Here is an 18274-nt window from a genome sequence, read left to right on the forward strand (position 1 = left end):
CGTAACTATGGTTACGCAGGCGCAATTGCTCTCTGAATCCGGGCCACAAACTTCAAGCTACGCCTCTGAATAGTTGCACAAATATCACGTGAAACTAAAATGTGTTTTTTAGAAAATAAAATATATATATAGCTCTGGGGGTTTAAGTAATTTTATCCCCAAAAATTAAGATTTTTACAAATAAAAAAAAAATTGCTTTGGAGCCAAACTGGATAAAATAAAAAATAAAAATATTGTGATAGTTGTCTTATAAAAATGTGAATGGCGCTGAGTACAGTAAGTACCCATGTCATATAGAATACATATCCAGCAAAGTGCCCCCCACACCATACTTGCTCAGTCAACTATCTCATTTAAAAAAAAAAATAATAATATTAAATAAAAATAAACATTTTATTCAATATTAATGCCACAATATGAGGCTCATAAGGACATTCTGAATTTCCTTTCCATAAATATTTAATAGCATTCTAAAAAAAATAGGTCCATTATTTCGCCTTCAACATCCAACCAGATGTGTTTTAGTCCATGAATTGAGCAATGAGTTTTTTCCCAGTTTGTTGCAGTCCCTCATCTGTACGTCTGTCGGTCAGCTTGGCGTGACTTCTGCATTCGCTGTTCTGTACGTCCTGCCATATCAGCATCATGAACTTTGCTTTGATACCATGGACCACCAGGGCTTCTTTGTACTTACACATATCGTACTTTAATCCTCGCACGTAGAAGCGACGGTCATGCCGAAAGGTTAGGTTGGCCGCCGCGGAGAGAAATCCAAAATATACGTCGTCCAATGGGAATACAGGGAGTAGAAGGGAGGCGTTGTACAGACCGGACACTGAGGCTCCCGGGAACAGAAAACCACCACGGGAGACAAAACCTGGATAGTGTTCTTGAGGGTACAGAGTCTTTGTGATGCTGTATTTGGTCTGACGCATGACAGGTGGCCTATGATAGTGAAAACCATGAACTGTATCTGGGGATCCATATTCTGTAATATACTGTACAATCACGTCTGGGTTCACAAATTCATCATCGTCAACTGTAGGGAGAAAAAAATCACTTATTATGTATGAAGATCATTAACTATATATTTTATCTGTCTATCTATGGGGGAGGGGGGGAGAGAATGCAGAGACATATTATCTTATTAATAAAATCTTCCCCTTTTTTCTGTGTGACCGTATCTCTGCATCGTCTCACCTTCCCTATTCTGTGTGACTGTGAGAGGCTGCAGAGACATAGACACACAGGAGAGGAGAGGGGTGAGAGGCTGCAGAGACAAAGACACACAGGAGAGGAGAGGGGTGAGAGGCTGCAGAGACATAGACACACAGGAGAGGAGAAGGGTGAGAGGCTGCAGAGACAGACACACAGGAGAGGAGAGGGGTGAGAGGCTGCAAAGACAAACACACAGGAGAGGAGAGGGGTGAGAGGCTGCAGAGATATAGACACACAGGAGAGGAGAGGGGTTAGAGACTACAGAGACATAGACACACAGGAGAGGAGAGGGGTGAGAGGCTGCAGAGACATAGACACACAGGAGAGGAGAGGGGTGAGATGAGAGGCAAAGACCCAAACAACCATAGGCCCATAACGGGTCTAAATGTTTTCTCCAAGGTAATGGAGAAATAAGTTGTACAACAGCTGCAACTGCATTTAGACACCCATAAATTACTCGACCCATTTCAATCAGGCTTCTGTCCGGGTCACAGAACAGAAACGGCGCTGCTCAAAGTATGGGATGACGCTCTAGAGGCCGCAGACGAAGGAGAATCTTGTCTCCTGATCCTGCTGGACCTAAGCGTGGCTTTTGACACTGTAGACCACGGACTACTACTGGCTAGGCTAGCTGAAGTAGCCGGAGTCGCTGAAGGTGTTTTACCCTGGTTCTCCTCCTTCTTGGAAAACCGATCACAAATAGTGAAACTGGGGTCTTTCACTTCTGAAAAACGTACGGTGTCATGCGGAGTCCCTCAGGGATCTCCCTTGTCGCCCGTATTGTTTAATATCTTTCTTTGCCCTCTCTTTGAAATCATCAGTAACCAGAAGTTACTTTACCACTCCTATGCAGACGACAAACAACTGTATTTCCGCATCTGCAACAAAAAGGATCATTCTCTTGGACTAGAGAAATGCCTCACTCTAATAGATAACTGGATGACAAAGAGTTATCTTAAACTCAACGGTTCGAAAACAGAACTTCTCCTGTTTCACGCTAACCGGAAAAATCACCCCGCGTCAACATGGACTCCCCCGCCCATTCTGGGCAAAACTATCACCCCTAGCACCAAAGTCAAAAGTCTCGGAGTCATTTTCGATACCTACATGACAATGGATGCACAAATAGGGTCAGTAGTCAGCGAATCTCACGATCTGCTGCGCCTACTACGCAGACTCACGCCCTTTATCCCGAAAGAGGACATTGCAGTCGTGGTGGGAACAATCATCAATTCCAGACTCGACTACGCAAATGCCCTCTATCTAGGACTCCCCAAATACCAAATCACTCGTCTGCAAGTCGTTCAAAATACGGCCGCTCGACTAGTGTCTGGGAAAAAAACATGGGAATCAATCTCACCTTCACTGAGATCCCTTCATTGGTTGCCAGTAAAAGACAGAATCACTTTCAAGGCACTCTGCCTAATACATAAGTGTATTCAAGGCAACGCCCCCAAATATCTATGCGAAAAAATAAAAGCCCATAACCCCAATCGCATTCTGCGATCCACCAATCAAAACCTACTCAAGATACCCAAAGCCAGATAAAAGTCCAAAGGAGATCAAAGATTTGCAGTCCAAGGACCTCGCCTGTGGAATGCACTACCAACCACCATCCGACTGGAGTCGGACCACTTGACCTTCAGGAGAAAGATTAACACCCATCTCTTCTGAGTTCAAGGGGTCCCTTACCCATGAAATGGATACAGCGCCCAGAGGCGATTCAGTTCGCATGTGTTGCGCTTTACAAGTTTCTCACTCACTCACTCACTCACTCAGAGACATAGACACACAGGAGAGGAGAGGGGTGAGAGGCTGCAGAGACATAGACACACAGTAGAGGAGAGGGGTGAGAGGCTGCAGAGACATAGACACACAGGAGAGGAGAGGGGTGAGAGGCTGCAGAGACATAGACATACAGTAGAGGAGAGGGGTGAGAGGCTGCAGAGACATAGACACACAGGAGAGGAGAGGGGTGAGAGGCTGCAGAGACAGACACACAGGATAGGAGAGGGGTGAGAGGCTGCAGAGACATAGACACACAGGAGAGGAGAGGGGTGAGAGGCTACAGAGACATAGACACACAGGAGAGGCGAGGGGTGAGAGGCTGAAGAGACATAGACACACAGGAGAGGAGAGGGGTGAGAGACTGTAGAGACATAGACACACAGGAGAGGAGAGGGGTGAGAGGCTGAAGAGACATAGACACACAGGAGAGGAGAGGGGTGAGAGGCTGCAGAGAGATAGACACACAGGAGAGGAGAGGGGTGAGAGGCTGAAGAGACATAGACACATAGGAGAGGAGAGGGGTGAGAGGCTGCAGAGACATAGACACACAGGAGAGGAGAGGGGTGAGAGGCTGCAGAGACATAGACACACAGTAGAGGAGAGGGGTGAGAGGCTGCAGAGACACAGACACACAGGAGAGGAGAGGGGTGAGAGGCTGCAGAGACATAGACACACAGTAGAGGAGAGGGGTGAGAGGCTGCAGAGACATAGATACACAGGAGAGGAGAGGGGTGAGAGGCTGCAGAGACATAGACACACAGGAGAGGAGAGGGGTGAAAGGCTGCAGAGACATAGACACATAGAAGAGGGGTGAGCGACTGCAGAGACATAGACACACAAGAAAGGAGAGGGGTGAGAGGCTGCAGAGACATAGACACACAGGAGAGGAGAGGGGTGAGAGGCTGCAGAGACATAGACACACAAGAAAGGAGAGGGGTGAGAGGCTGCAGAGACATAGACACACAGGAGAGGAGAGTAGTGAGAGGCTGCAGAGACATAGACACACAGGAGAGGAGAGGGGTGAGAGACTGTAGAAACATAGACACACAGGAGAGGAGAGAGAGGCTGCAGAGACAAATACACACAGAAGAGAAGAGGGGTGAGAGGCTTCAGAGACATAGACACACAGGAGAGGGGTGGGATGCTGCAGAGACATAGACACACAGGAGAGGAGATGGGGTGAAAGATCTAAGATTTCCGCGCCTTAGTTGTGAATTTTAAGGATGATTTTCTCCACAATGCCCATAATTACAGAAGTGAATGAGAGTTTGTTTAATCAGAACATAAATAGAACATAAATAGAACGTAAATATTTTAGTGTGCCTAGTCTGGGCGCTCCTCTCTTACCTTTAAAAATGTGATCCACTTGTGGTGATTTCAGATACAGCCACTCCAAGAAGCAGTGTTCTTTCAAGGACAAGTTATGGTGTCCTTCGGTAACGTCCCATTGTAGAATATCACCGTACACTTGGCTCTCACGTTTGGTCATTTTCATATGTTCTTCCGCATCCGTCTTTCCCAACAAGAATATCGGTTTAATTCTGTATCCGTTGATCTCTCTCTCTTTAGCCCAAGTCTTCCGCAGCACTGATCTCCTTGCCCCAGTACCGGGTTGGGATTTCACCACCAGGATCAGCAGTTTTTTTTCGTTGGTTGCTCCTTGTTCCTCTTGGGTTGGCTCCCGGATGAGTGTGCAATTGTCACTTTGTCGTTGGGGGAACTCCGCCTCAAACCCACTGGACAGGGTTACTGATTGTCTCATTATAGGCATCGTTCGGGGGATGTCTCTGGTATTCATGAACCATCTCGCCATCAGAAAAGTCACGATGGAGAACAAGGAGGCGCGTATGAGGATTCCTTTACGTTTCATTGTGCCCTGGATAGAGACAGCAAGAATTTTTTATACCATCATTTAAAAAAAAAAACAACACAAATTTGCTTTATTTATTTATTTTGCTTATTGAACTGGCTTTTTATGTGACTGCTTTCTAAAAAAAAAAAAAAAGACAATTAAAATACTGTGCTCACCTTTTGTTTGGAGGCACCTGGAATGTATTTAGATGATTGAATTCCCGTCTATTCGTAAAATAGACAAGTAAATGAAAAATCTTCTTGCACCCTGTGGAAGGGAGTTCCCTAGTCATTACTCCTCTGAGGCCCCGTACACACCATAGAATTTCACGATTCCAGCAGATAAAAATTTGTAGACATGTCTACAAATCTATCCGCTTCAATCGATCCCAACGGATTGATCCGCTGGTTTGTACAGACTCACCGGATCAATCCGTCCGAAGGGATCCCCCGCATGCGTCGTAATGATTCGACGCATGCGTGGAATTCCTTATATGACAGCGTCGCGCTCGTCACCGCGTCATCATCGCGGCGACGGTGCGACACGTCATCGCGAGGGGATTTCGGCGCGGATTTTGATCCTATGGTGAGTACACTCCATCGGATCCAAATCCGCTGAAATCCTCGTGTGTACTAGGCCTCACAGTAAAGAACCTCTTACGCAGTACCAATCACTCACTGGCCCGGATTCAGAGAGCAATTGCGCCTGCGTAACCATAGTTACACAGCGCAATTGCTGACTTGCTCCGGCGTTACGAATGCTCCTGATTCAGGAACATCGTAACGCCGACTGCAGCCTAAAATCTGCGCGGCATAAGGCTCTTATGCCACGCAGATTTTAGGCTGCATTCTTGCGATGACCGCTAGGGGGCGCTCCCATTGTGCTCAGTGTATAGTATGCAAATTGCATACTAACACCGATTCACAATGTTGCGCGGGCCCTGCGTACGCAAGTTACGGAGTTTCCGCACGGCGTCTTTAGCGTAAGGCTGCCCCTTCTAATAGTAGGGGCAGCCAATGCTAAAGTATACCCGCCGTTCCCGCGTCGTGAAATTTGAATTTCACGTCGTTTGCGTAAGTGATTCGTGAATGGCGATGGACGCCATTCACGTTCACTTTGAAGCAAATGACGTCCTTTGCAACGTCATTTGCCGCAATGCACGTCAGGAAAGTTTCCCGACGGCGCATGCGCTTTACGATCATCGTGGGAACGCGCCTAATTTAAATGATTCCCGCCCCCTGCGGGATCATTTAAATTGCGCGCGCTTACGCCGGGCAATTTTGCCAGCGCGCCCTCGCAATTTACGGGGCTACTGCTCCGTGAATCGAGGGCAGCGGCGCAAATTTGCGGGGGCGCAGGGCAAAATCGTTGCCCTGTGCCTCCGTAATTTATGCGCAAATCTTACTGAATCCGGGCCATTGTGTTCATTTAGAAAAGGAAGGAGTTGATAAATGTCATTTTTTACCAGCTCCTTCCCCTGCTCATTATCCTGAAACATCCCCACAGCAGCCGGCAGGAGAGGAGAGGAGGGAAGCCGGAGGTGCGCACGTCTATGCTTACAACAAAAGTAACCAGGTTCTTTGAAGAGCAATCCCAGCAACAACAGACATCCCCCCCACCCCCAGCAGCGATAGGTCACCCAGAAAGAATTTATCCCTCTCAGCAACAATAGATGTCCTTCAGCAACAATATATTGCACCAAAAATAGATCCTCCACAGAAACAGTAGATCCTCTCCAGGTACAAGAACTTCCACAGCAACAATAGACCCTCCTCAGCAACAATTAATTCCCCATAGTAACGGTAGATCACCCCAGAAACAATAGATTCTGTAACCAGACCCCGAGTATGAAAGGGGTTAACCACTTAAGACCCGGACCTTTAGGCAGCTAAAGGACCCGGCCAGTTTTTGCGATTCGGCACTGCGTCGCTTTAACTGACAATTGCGCGGTCGTGCGACGTGGCTCCCAAACAAAATTGGCGTCCTTTTTTTCCCACAAATAGAGATTTCTTTTGGTGGTATTTGATCACCTCTGCGGTTTTTATTTTTTGCGCTATAAACAAAAATAGAGCGACAATTTTGAAAAAAAAACTATATTTTTTACTTTTTGCTATAATAAATATCCCCCAAAAAATATATAAAAAAATATATTTTTTTCCTCAGTTTAGACCGATACGTATTCTTCTACCTATTTTTGGTAAAAAAAAATCGCAATAAGCGTTTATCGGTTGGTTTGCACAAAATTTATAGCGTTTACAAAATAAGGGGATAGTTTTATTGCATTTTTATAAAAAAAATTTTTTACTACTAATGGCGGCGATCAGCGTTTTTTTTCGTGACTGCGACATTATGGCGGACACTTCGGACAATTTTGACACATTTTTGGGACCATTGTCATTTTCACAGCAAAAAATGCATTAAAAATGCACTGTTTACTGTGCAAATGACAGTTGCAGTTTGGGAGTTAACCACAAGGGGCCGCTGAAGGGGTTATGTGTGACCTCATCTGTGTTTCTAACTGTAGGGGGGTGTGTCTGTAGATGTGATGTCATTGATTGTGGTTCCCTATATAAGGGAACACCCGATCGATGTCTGCGCCACAGTGAAGAACGGGGAAGCTGTGTTTACACACGGCTCTCCCCGTTCTTCAGCTCCGGGGACCGATCGCAGGACTCCAGCGGCGATCGGGTCCGCGAGTCCCGCGGTCACGGAGCTTCGGACCGGGTCGCGGGCGCACGCCTGCGACCCGCGGCTGGGCACTTAAAGATAATAAAATAATTATTATTATTATTTTTATTGCATTTTTATAAAAAATTTTTTTTTTACTACTAATGGCGGCGATCAGCGATTTTTTTCGTGACTGCGACATTATGGCGGACACTTCGGACAATTTTGACACATTTTTGGGACCATTGTTATTTTCACAGCAAAAAATGCATTTAAATTGCATTGTTTATTGTTAAAATGACAGTTGCAGTTTGGGAGTTAACCACAGGGGGCGCTGAACGTGTTAGGCTTCACCTAGTGTGTGTTTACAACAGTAGGGGGTGTGGCTGTAGGTCTGATGTCATCGATCGTGTCTCCCCTATAAAGGGGATGACACGATCGATGCGCCGCCACAGTGAACCACGGGGAAGCCGTGTTTACATACGGCTCTCCCCGTTCTTCAGCTCCGGGGAGCGATCGCGACGGAGCGGCTATAAACGAATAGCCGCGCCGTCGTCCCGGATCACTCCCCGAGGTAAGCCGCACGCAGCGGGGGGGGGGGGTGTCCCGATCGGACCCCCCACCCGCTAGAAGGCAAGGACGTATATATACGCCCATCTGCCTGTCTGTGCCATTTTGCGGACTCTAATAGTCGCGCGGCGGGCGTTAAGTGGTTAAAGCGTGACAAGTTAGGTATCTATTTACTCGGCGTAACATCATCTTTCACATTATACAAAAAAATTGGGCTAACTTTACTGTTTTGTTATTTTTTTAATTCATGAAACCGTTTTTTTTTTTTACCAAAAAAAGGCGTTTGAAAAATTATTGCGCAAATACCATTGCAATGACCGCCATTTTATTCCCTAGGGTGTCTGCTAAATAAAAACATATATGTTTGGGAGTTCTGAGTAATTTTCTAGCAAAAAAATTATGATTTTTTATATGAAGGAGAGTGCCAGATTAGGCGCGGTAGGGAAGTGGTTTAACAGAAAGCTGAAAATATTTGTCTGGGCAGGAAGGGGGTGTAAGTGCCCGGTATTGAAGTTGTTAAGGTTAAAATAGTTAAAGGAAAAAAATTGATGTCTGTGTATTAAGTGAGAACAGTGATCACTGATTGATTGCATTTAAAAAGCATGCACCTGGAAGTGGGTGGGTAGGTAGGAGGGTGGATGATACAGGGTGTGTGCTAATGAGGTCAGCCGGTCAACTCCTTCCTGTGTCATGACCTATAGTCTGCCCAGGAAGTAAGGCAGAAGTAATGGGTTTGTGTTTGGAAACATTCATGAGGACAGTGAGATTAGTGGGTGTATAATAATGGAAAGCTGTTTTATATTTGCAAAATAAATACTTTAACCACTTCAATACCGGGCACTTATACCCTAGGGTGCCCACGTGTCTCGGATTGCCCGGGACTATCCCGTAATTGGCATCTGTGTCCCAGTTCCCGGGTACCTTCATTGCGGGACAATACAGTGTCCCGGAATGAAACACTGGGATGAATGTCAATGTCATGATGTCATGATGAATTCAGGGGCGGACTCCGGCACGCGGCACCACCTCCACCTGACTTTAATCCTGTCCACTGGTTGCTAGAGCCACTTGGCGTGTAGCAACCAGTGACATCATGGCTGCAGTGCACCCCCTCCGTGTTCAGTGTTGAAAGCGCGTGAGGATTTAATTTTCTCCTCCTCCTCCGACCTCCGCGCTACTGACGCAGCTGAGCTCCGAGGCCGCCCCCTTGACATACCAGAGAGGGACAGTTTCGCTGGTCCGGCGGTGGTGGGGTGCAGGCCAGGGCAGTCGACAGCAGCAGCATCTGAGAACAGAGCAACAACAGAGAGTGGCGGCCCCGGTGAGCAGCAGGAGGCTGGCTGGAAGGAACAGCGCGAGACGGAGTGAGAGAAGACCTCACCGCCACCCTGACCTGAGCAGCAGTGAGCGCAGCATCCCCGGCACCTCCCATTCCCAGAGCCTGCACACCTTCTCCCAACGTCGGCTCCAGCTGTGACTGTCATCAAGAAGAAATATAGGCTGACCGAGGGCCCAGAGGACGAGGATGGGCAGGAGGTAGGTGCATCACACACACCTACCCAAAGACAGGGGCTGGGACAGGGGGTACAGGAAGGACTGCAGGCCAGCTTAGGGGGTCAATTTCACTCACCCCCTCTCTCTCTTCAGTCCCCCCTCTCTCTCTCCCATCCCCCTCTCTCATCCACCCCGTCTCTCTCTTCCATCCCCCCTCTCTCTCTCCCATCCCCCTCTCTCATCCACCCCCTCGCTCTCTTCCATCCCCCCTCTCTCTCTCCCATCCCCCTCTCTCATCCACCCCCCCTCTTTCTCTACCATCCCATCTCTCTCTCCATCCCCCTCTCTCTCTCCCATCCCCATCTCTCATCCACCCCTCTCTCTCTCCATCCCTCTCTCCCATCTCTCTCTATCCATCCCTCTCTCTTTCCCATTCCCACCTCTCTCTCCCATACCCCTCTCTTTCCTCCATCCCCCCTCTCTCTCTCTCTCTCTCTCTCTCTCTCTCATGCACCCCCTCTCTCTCTCTCTATCTCATCCACCCCTCTCTCTCTCTCTCTCTCTCTCTCACCCACCCGATCTCTCACCCCCTCTCTCCCAGACTCTCACCCCCCTCTCTCTCAACCACCGCTCTCATCCACCCCCTCTCACTCCCCTCTTTCTCTCCCCCACCCCCTCTCTCTACCAACTCATATCTCTCGCTCTCCCCCCTTTTCTCTCTCTTTCTCCCCCCCAACTCCTCTCTCCCACCCCCTTCTCTCTCTCAACCACCTCTCTCTCTCTCACCCACCCCTTCTCTCTCAACCAGCCCTCTCTCTCTACCACCTCATCTCTCTCTCCCACCCCTTCTCTCTCTCTCCCACTCCCCCATCTCTCTCCCACTCCCCCCTCTCTCTCTCTCTCTCTCCCACTGCCTCTCTCTCTCCCATTCCCCCCTCTCTCCCCATCCCCCCTCTCTCCCCATCCCCATCTCTCTCTCTCCACCCCTGCTCTCTCTCCCATCCCCACCTCTCGCTCTCATCCACCCCCTCCCTCTCTCTCTCTCATTTACCCCTCTCTTTCTATCCACCCCTCTCTCTCTATCCACTCCCCTCCCTCTCTCATCCACCCCCCTCATCCACCTCCCCTCATCCACCCCATCTCTCTCTCCCATATCCCCTCTCTCTCCCATCTCTCTCTCTCATCCACCCCCTCTCTCTCTGATCCATCCCCCTCTCTCTCTCATCCACCCCCTCTCTCTATCTCATCCACCCCCTCTCTCTATCTCATCCACCCCCTCTCTCTATCTCATCCACCCCCTCTCTCTAGCTTATCAATCCCCTCTCTCTATCTCTCTCTCTCTTACCCCCCTCTCTCTCTCTCACCCACCCCCCTCTCTCTCTCTCACCCACCTGATCTCTCACCCCCTCTCTCCCAGACTCTCACCCCCTCTCTCTTAACCCCCTCTCTCTCCCACCCACTTTTTCTCTCTCTCATCCCCCTCTCACTCGCCCAACCCCCTTTGTCTCTACTAACTCATATCTCTCTTTCTCTCTCTCACCCCTTCTCTCTCTCGCTCACCCCTTCTCTCTCCCCAACTTCTCTCTCTCACCCCTTCTCTCTCCCCAACTTCTCTCTCCCCACCCCCTCCTCTCTCTCAACCACCTCTCTCATTCACCCCCCCCTCTTTCTCTGACCCACCCACCCCTTCTCTCTCACCCACCCCTTCTCTCTCTACCACCTCATATCTCTCTCTCTCCCACCTCTTCTCTCTCTCTCCAAACTCTTCTCTCTCTCTCCCACTCCCCTTCTTTCTCTCTCCCACTCCCCTTCTCTCTCTCTCTCCCACTCCCCCTCTCTCTCTCCCCACCCCCTTCTCTCTCATGCCTTCTCTCTCAACTTTTACCCAACCAGCCCGCTGGGCATTAGGTAAGTATTCGTTACATATAGTAGTAGAGAAGTAGGCAATGATATCTGGCATGGAAAGACTGCACTGATGAGGCGGTACTGATGAGGCATCTCTGAAGGACACTGATGGGCACTGATAGGCGGCACTGATGGGCGGCACTAATGGGCACTCATAGGTGTCACTGATGGGTACTTATGGGTGGCACTGATAGGTGGCACTGATGGGTGGCCCTGATGACACTGATGGGTGGCAATGCTGGGCAACACTGAATGTGTTTCATAATGGTGCCAGTCAGTGTCCATTTGTGGGCACTGATTGGCACATATTGGACATGTATAGGCATATGTGGATGGCCATGGGGGATATACATGGCCATCCACATGTTATGGGCTTCCCTGGTGGTCCTGACGGGCATCCGAGGGGGGGCTGCGCTGATAAACAATCAGCGCAGACCCTCCCCTGTCAGGAGAGCCGCCGATCGTCTCTCCTCTACTCGCGTCTATCAGACGCGAGTGAGGAAAAGCCGATCAACGGCTCTTCCTGTTTTCCTCGTGATCAGCCGTGATTGGATGATCACGTAGTAAAGAGCCTCCGTTGAGGCCCTGAAGGTTCTAGACAGGCTTTTCTACTCATGCTGTGGCTTCTTCCTAAAGAAAACCAACTGTAAGGCTTTGCACACTTTTTATGTCCCTGGAATATATTTAAGTGATTTATACTGCAAATTCAATTGGGCTTTAAATAAAAACTTGGTATTGAATGGACAGTGATCAATGTCTGTAATAGCACAGAATATTTTTAGCAGGTGTACAGACCCGGGAACTCGGCACAGGGATGGTGGGAACCCCTCATAATGGGCACAGCAGGTGTACAGATCTGAGAACTCAGCACAGGGATGGTGGGAACCCCTCATAATGGGCACAGCGGGTGTACAGACCTGGTAACTCAGCACAGGGATGGCGGGAACCCCTCATAATGGACACAGCCGGTGTACAGACTCTGGAACTCGGCACAAGGATGGTGGAAACCTCTCATAATGGGCACAGCAGGAGTACAGACCTGGGAACTCAGCACAGTGATGGCGGGAACCCCTCATAATGGGCACAGTCGGTGTACAGACCTGGCAACTCAGCACAGGGATGGTGGAAGCCCCCTTTAATAATGGGCACAGCAGGTGTACAGACTCGGGAACTCAGCACACGGATGGTGGAAACCCCTCATAATGGGCACAGCAGATGTACAGACCTGGCAACTCAGCACAGGAATGGTGGAAACCTCTCATAATGGGCACAGCAGGTGTACAGACCTGGCAACTCAGCACAGGGATGGTGGGAACCCCTCATAATGGGCACAGCAGGTGTACAGACCTGGCAACTCAGCACAGGGATGGTGGGAACCCATCATAATGGACACAGCAGGTGTACAGACCCAGGAACTCAGCACAGGGATGTCGGGAACCCCTCATAATGGGCACAGCAGGTGTACAGACCTGGCAACTCAGCACAGGGATGGTGGGAACTCCTCATAATGGGCACAGCAGGTGTACAGACCCAGAAACTCAGAAGACCACCAATCAGTAAAGCAGAATCTCTACAGAACAATGTAAGAAATGTAAGAAAGAGAAGATGATTATCTGGTTGTGATGGAGCTCCCCTCCCGTGTTCCTACCTGTCCGTCCTGTGCTGGAGAACACTGAGCTGTGTTCCGGGACTCCGTTACCCTTTTCTATGACCATCAGTCGTGTCCTTCAAAATCCTGCCTGAGGCTGCAGGTGAAAGGTGAAGTGTGTCAACCTCTCTATGGCTGCCAGGTAACCACCATAAGACGCAAAGAGTTCTAATGCTCCGTACACACGATCGGAAATTCCGACAGCAAAAGTCCGATGTGAGCTTTTTGAACGGAAATTTCGACCGTGTGTAGGCTCCATCGGACTTTTGCTGTTGGAATTTCTGCCAACAAAATATCGAGAGACGGTTCTCAGAATTTTTGCAGACGGAAAAAATTCCTATCGTAAAATCCAATCGTCTCTAGCAATTCCGACGCGCAAAATTCCGACGCATGCTCGGAAACAATTCGGCGCATGCTCGGAAGCATTGAACTACATTTTCTCAAGTCGTCGTAGTGTTTTACGTAGGCGTGTGCAAAAGGGAAAAATTTGTTTTGTTTCGTTTTAATTCGTTATTTTATTAATTTTGTTAACTTAGATTCGTTACATGTGTTAAATTCGTTTTCGGAATTCGTTCGTTTTCGACCGAATTTCGAAAAATCCGGTCGGATTTGAAAATATTTAGACCGGATTCGTTAATATTTAAATCGGATTTGAAAACAAATTCTATTCGAATCAAATTCGAAAACAATTAGATTCGAAAACAAATTTGAATGAAAATTGAAAGCAAATTTGAATCGAAATCTAAAAAATATAAATCGATTTCTAAAAAAGAATACAATAAAATAGAATATAAAATAAAATAATAAAACAATAGAATGAAAATCAAAGAATAGTAAAGAACAGAATGGAATTCAATAGAATGTAATCAAATACAATAGAATATGACCTGGCTTCTTCTATCTATCTTCTATCTATCTTCCATTTTCTGAAATTCTAAATTCATATAGAATGAACTCAAATTCGAATAGAAAAATATTAGAAGAGTAGAATAATATATATATTTTTTTTTCTGCTCTATTCTAATATTTTTCTATTCGAATTTGAGTTAATTTTATATGAATTTAGAATTTCAGAAAATGGAAGATAGATAGAAGATAGATAGAAGAAGCCAGGTCATATTCTATTGTATTTGATTACATTCTATTAAATTCCATTCTGTTCTTTAATATTCTTTGATTTTCATTCTATTGTTTTATTATTTTATATTCTATTTTATTGTATTCTTTTTTAGAAATCGATTTATATTTTTTAGATTTTGATTTAAATTTGCTTTAAATTTTCATTCAAATTTATTTTCGAATCGAATTGTTTTTTCGAATTCGAGTCGAATAGAATTTGTTTTCAAATTCGATCGAATTTCGTCCGCAGGTTTTCGATTCGAAAACGTTCGTTCGGATTTGGTTAATTCGTTAATATTGCAATTCGGGAATTCGTATGCATACGAATGTCGGAATAATGAAAAATTTGTCCGAATTTCGATTCGGAACGAAACGAAATGCACATGCCTAGTTGTACGTCACCACGTTCTTGACTTGGTCGAAAGTTCAGAGAACTTTTGTGTGACCGTGTGTATGCAAGCCAATGTATGAGCGGAATTCCGTCGGAAAAACCATCCAAGGTAATCCGATCGTGTGTACGGGGCATAAGTTACGTAAAGAGGATTTTCAACCCCCCCCCAAAAAAATACTGTGACTGCTGACTCTTAATAAAAGGACACTTACCTGTCTAAGTGAAGGAAATAGGACAGCCTCTGAGAAAAAGAAAAACAGATTTGCCATTCATATATAAGGGTCCACCCTCTCTGGTGGGACTCGGTTGGCTCCTCAGGCTTAGTGTTCTCCTTGGACCCATACATGACCTACACACAGTCTCAAGGTAAAACCAAAATAAATGTATTCTATGAAATAATGGATTTAAAAATCTAAAGATCTGGGGGTAGATTCAGATAGAATCGTCTATCTTTGTGCCCGGCGTAGCGTATCTCAGACACGTTACGCCGCCGTAATTTAGGGCGCAAGTTCTGTGTCGGCGTAAGCCTGCCTAATTCAAATGTGGATGATGTGGGCGTGTTTTATTTTAATTATTGTTGACCCCGCGTATTTTACGTTTTTTAAGAACGGCGCAAATGCTCGAAATTCCGCCGCAAATCATCATTGCTTTCGGATGATGGATGATGTGGGCTTGTTTTATGTATATTAACTGTGACCCCGCGTATTTGACGTTTTTTACGCCGTTCGTGAAAAAATCCCAGTGCGCATGCTCGAAATTCTGCCGCAAATCGACATTGATTTCGACATAAAGAACTTGCCCCCTAAGTTACGGCGGCGTAACGTATGTGGGCCGGCGTAAGCCCGCCTAATTCAAATGGGGATGATGTGGGCGTGTTTTATTTAAATTATTGTTGACCCCGCGTATTTTACGTTTTTTACGAACGGCGCATGCTCGAAATTCCGCCGCAAATCATCATTGCTTTTGACGTGAACGTAAATTACGTCCAGCCCTATTCGCGAACGACTTACGCAAACGACGTAAAAAATTCAAATTTCGTCGCGGGAACGACGGCCTTACATAACATTGCGTGCGCCACCTAATAGCAGGAGTAACCTTACGCCGAAAAAGCCTAACGTAAACGACGTAAAAAAATAGCGCCGGGCGTACGTAAATTTGTGAATCGGCGTATCTAGGTCATTTGCATATTCTACGCCGAAAAACTACGTAAGCGCCACCTAGTGGCCAGCGTAAATATGAACTCTAAGATACGATGGTGTAAGAGACTTACGCCAGTCGCATCTGAGGCTAATGTCGGCGTATCTTGCTTTCTGAATACAGAAAGAAGATACGCCGGCGCAGATTTTAATTTACGCGGCGTATCTATGGATACGCCGGCGTAAATTCTCTCTGAATCTAGCCCGTTGTTTTTTTTACTAGTAATTGCGGAGATCAGCGATTTTTATCGTGACTGCGACATTATGGCGGACACATCGGACACTTTTGAAAGGAGTGTTGAACTTCCGCGCTAGGACTGGGTAGATGAGCTGCTGCCCCCTGTGTGGCCCCCCAGAGAGAGGCAAAGTAGGGTTGAGGTATGATAGATGTTCAGGGTGGTGGCGCTGCTTGGGTGTGGTATTAGTGTGTCCTTTTATTTAATATAATCGGTAATAAGTGAATGATAAAGTGTCGGGCACCTTTGTGCGGTGGGCTCATATATGGAGCCTCCAGTGGTATTTGGTCCCCTTATAATGAGTGTTAGTGATATGAAAAATAAATTAAAATGAGCCCTCCGATGGGCTAAAAAGTGAAAAATAGGATGTATAGACAGTGGTAGGCTGGGGGCGTGTGTGTCTGGGGCAGGTCAGCCCACTGGGTGTCCCTCCTAAGCCTCAGCTGAGATATAGAAGTGGCTAGTGGTGAGTGTTATAAACCACAATATAAAAAAAAAACACAATTTGTGGATACCAATATAAAATAAATTAGAAAGTACAAGTAAAAATAAAGGGCCAGATTCACACACATTTGCACTTGCGCCGCGTATCAGTGATACGCTACGCCGCTGTATCTTACCTGGCGGAATTTCGAATCCTCAGCGAATTCGCGCCGTAAGTTACGGCGGCGTAGTGTTTTTCTGGCGGCGTACTTGAAATTGGGCATGTTGGGGGCGTGATTCATTTAAATGAAGCGTGTCCCCGCGCCGAATGAACTGCGCATGCTCCGTTTTTAAATTTCCCGCCGTGCTTTGCGCCGGCACCGACGTCATTTTTTGAACTTCGACGTGAGTTACGTCCTTTCCTATTCACGGACGACTTACGCAAAAAAAAAAAAAAAATTTATTCGACGCGGGAACGACGGCCATACTTTAACATGGCAAGTCTATCTATACGCCACAAAACAGTGGGGTAGATTCAGGAACAATTTCCGCCGGTGTAGACTGAGATGCGCGGCGTAAATGCCAATTTGCGCCGGCGTATCTCCGCGCCGTATTCAGCAAACAATATTACGCCGTAACGTAGATTTTTTTTTTTTTTCGTTTGGACCTTTCCACGCCGGTGCGGCGTGGGCGCCCATTTACGCTGGTCTGAACTAGCGCGGCCCTGGTTTTTCTATTTTAAATATGCAAATGAGGGAGTTGGTCCGATTCAGCAAATTACGAATTGCCGGCGCAGGCTACTCCCGGTGCGTGTAACTCTGGTTTGCAGCGGAAAGTTACCCTTTATAAAGCAGGGGTAACTTTGCACCAGACTTGCTCAAGTCAGCTGGAGAGGGCCCGGATGGCCCGGATGGGAACCCCCTTAAAGGTCCGGAGGCCACCAGGGCCCCAGATGGCAACCCCCCTTTTTTTTATAAAAATAAATTACCAAATAAAGGGGGCTTTCCATCCGGGACCTCTGGGCCCTTTAATAATAATAATAATAATAATGATAATAATAATTATATATATATATTTTTGTCCGAAAGGCACTGGCCGTGAACTTGTTCTGCATACAGACGGCAGAACTTTTTCAGCCAACATTCACGAAACTACGTAGTTTTTCTGCTCTTTTGTCCGATGGAGTGTACAGACGGTTTGATTATACGACACAACATGTCCATCGGAATATTCGATCCCAAAGGTGTTGAGGTCAGGACTCTGTGCAGGCCAGTCCAGTTCCTCCACCCCAAACTCACTCATTTATGTCTTTATGGTCCTTGCTTTGTGGACTGGTCCAAATCATTTGATGAAAGGGGGGATTATGGTGGGGGGGTTGTTTTTCAGGGGTTGGGTTGGCCCCTTAGTTCCAGTGAAGGGAACTCTTAAGACGTCAGCATACCAAGACATTTTGGACAATTTCATGCTCCCAACTTTGTGGGAACAGTTTGGGGAGGGCCCCTTCCTGTTCCAACATGACTGCTCACCAGTGCACACAGCAAGGTCCATAAAGACATGGATGAGCAAGTTTGGGGTGGAGGAACTTGACTGGCCTGCACAGAGTCCTGACCTCAACTCGATAGAACACCTTTGAAATGAATTAGAGCAGAGACTGCAAGACAGGCCTTCTTGTCCATCAAAAAAATATAATTACAAATATATTAAAAATTTTTTTTTTTTTTTTAAAAAAAGGGGGGTTCCCATCTGGGCCCCTGGGGACCCCCGGGC

General features: G+C 47.1%; 1 protein-coding gene across 2 annotated transcripts in view; it reads right to left on the reverse strand.

Annotated features, from left to right (window-relative positions):
* Positions 1-374: 374 nt before the first annotated feature.
* Positions 375-18274, reverse strand: part of LOC120933672 (beta-1,3-galactosyltransferase 5-like) — a 230388-nt gene continuing 212488 nt past the window's right edge. The window contains exons 1-3 of one of the 2 annotated variants that reach the window (XM_040347010.1): positions 13143-13281; positions 4354-4882; positions 375-1039 (exon numbers count right to left, since the gene is read on the reverse strand). In XM_040347010.1, the coding sequence (XP_040202944.1) occupies positions 522-1039; positions 4354-4876 (1041 nt within the window). In that variant the 5' untranslated portion in view covers positions 4877-4882; positions 13143-13281 and the 3' untranslated portion in view covers positions 375-521. Of the gene's footprint in view, positions 1040-4353; positions 4883-13142; positions 13282-18274 lie in introns of those variants that run through there. The other variant, XM_040347009.1, reaches the window with a different exon arrangement.

The sequence above is a fragment of the Rana temporaria genome, chromosome 3, assembly GCF_905171775.1.
Source record: "Rana temporaria chromosome 3, aRanTem1.1, whole genome shotgun sequence".
In the NCBI taxonomy this organism is placed as follows: Eukaryota; Metazoa; Chordata; class Amphibia; order Anura; family Ranidae; genus Rana; species Rana temporaria.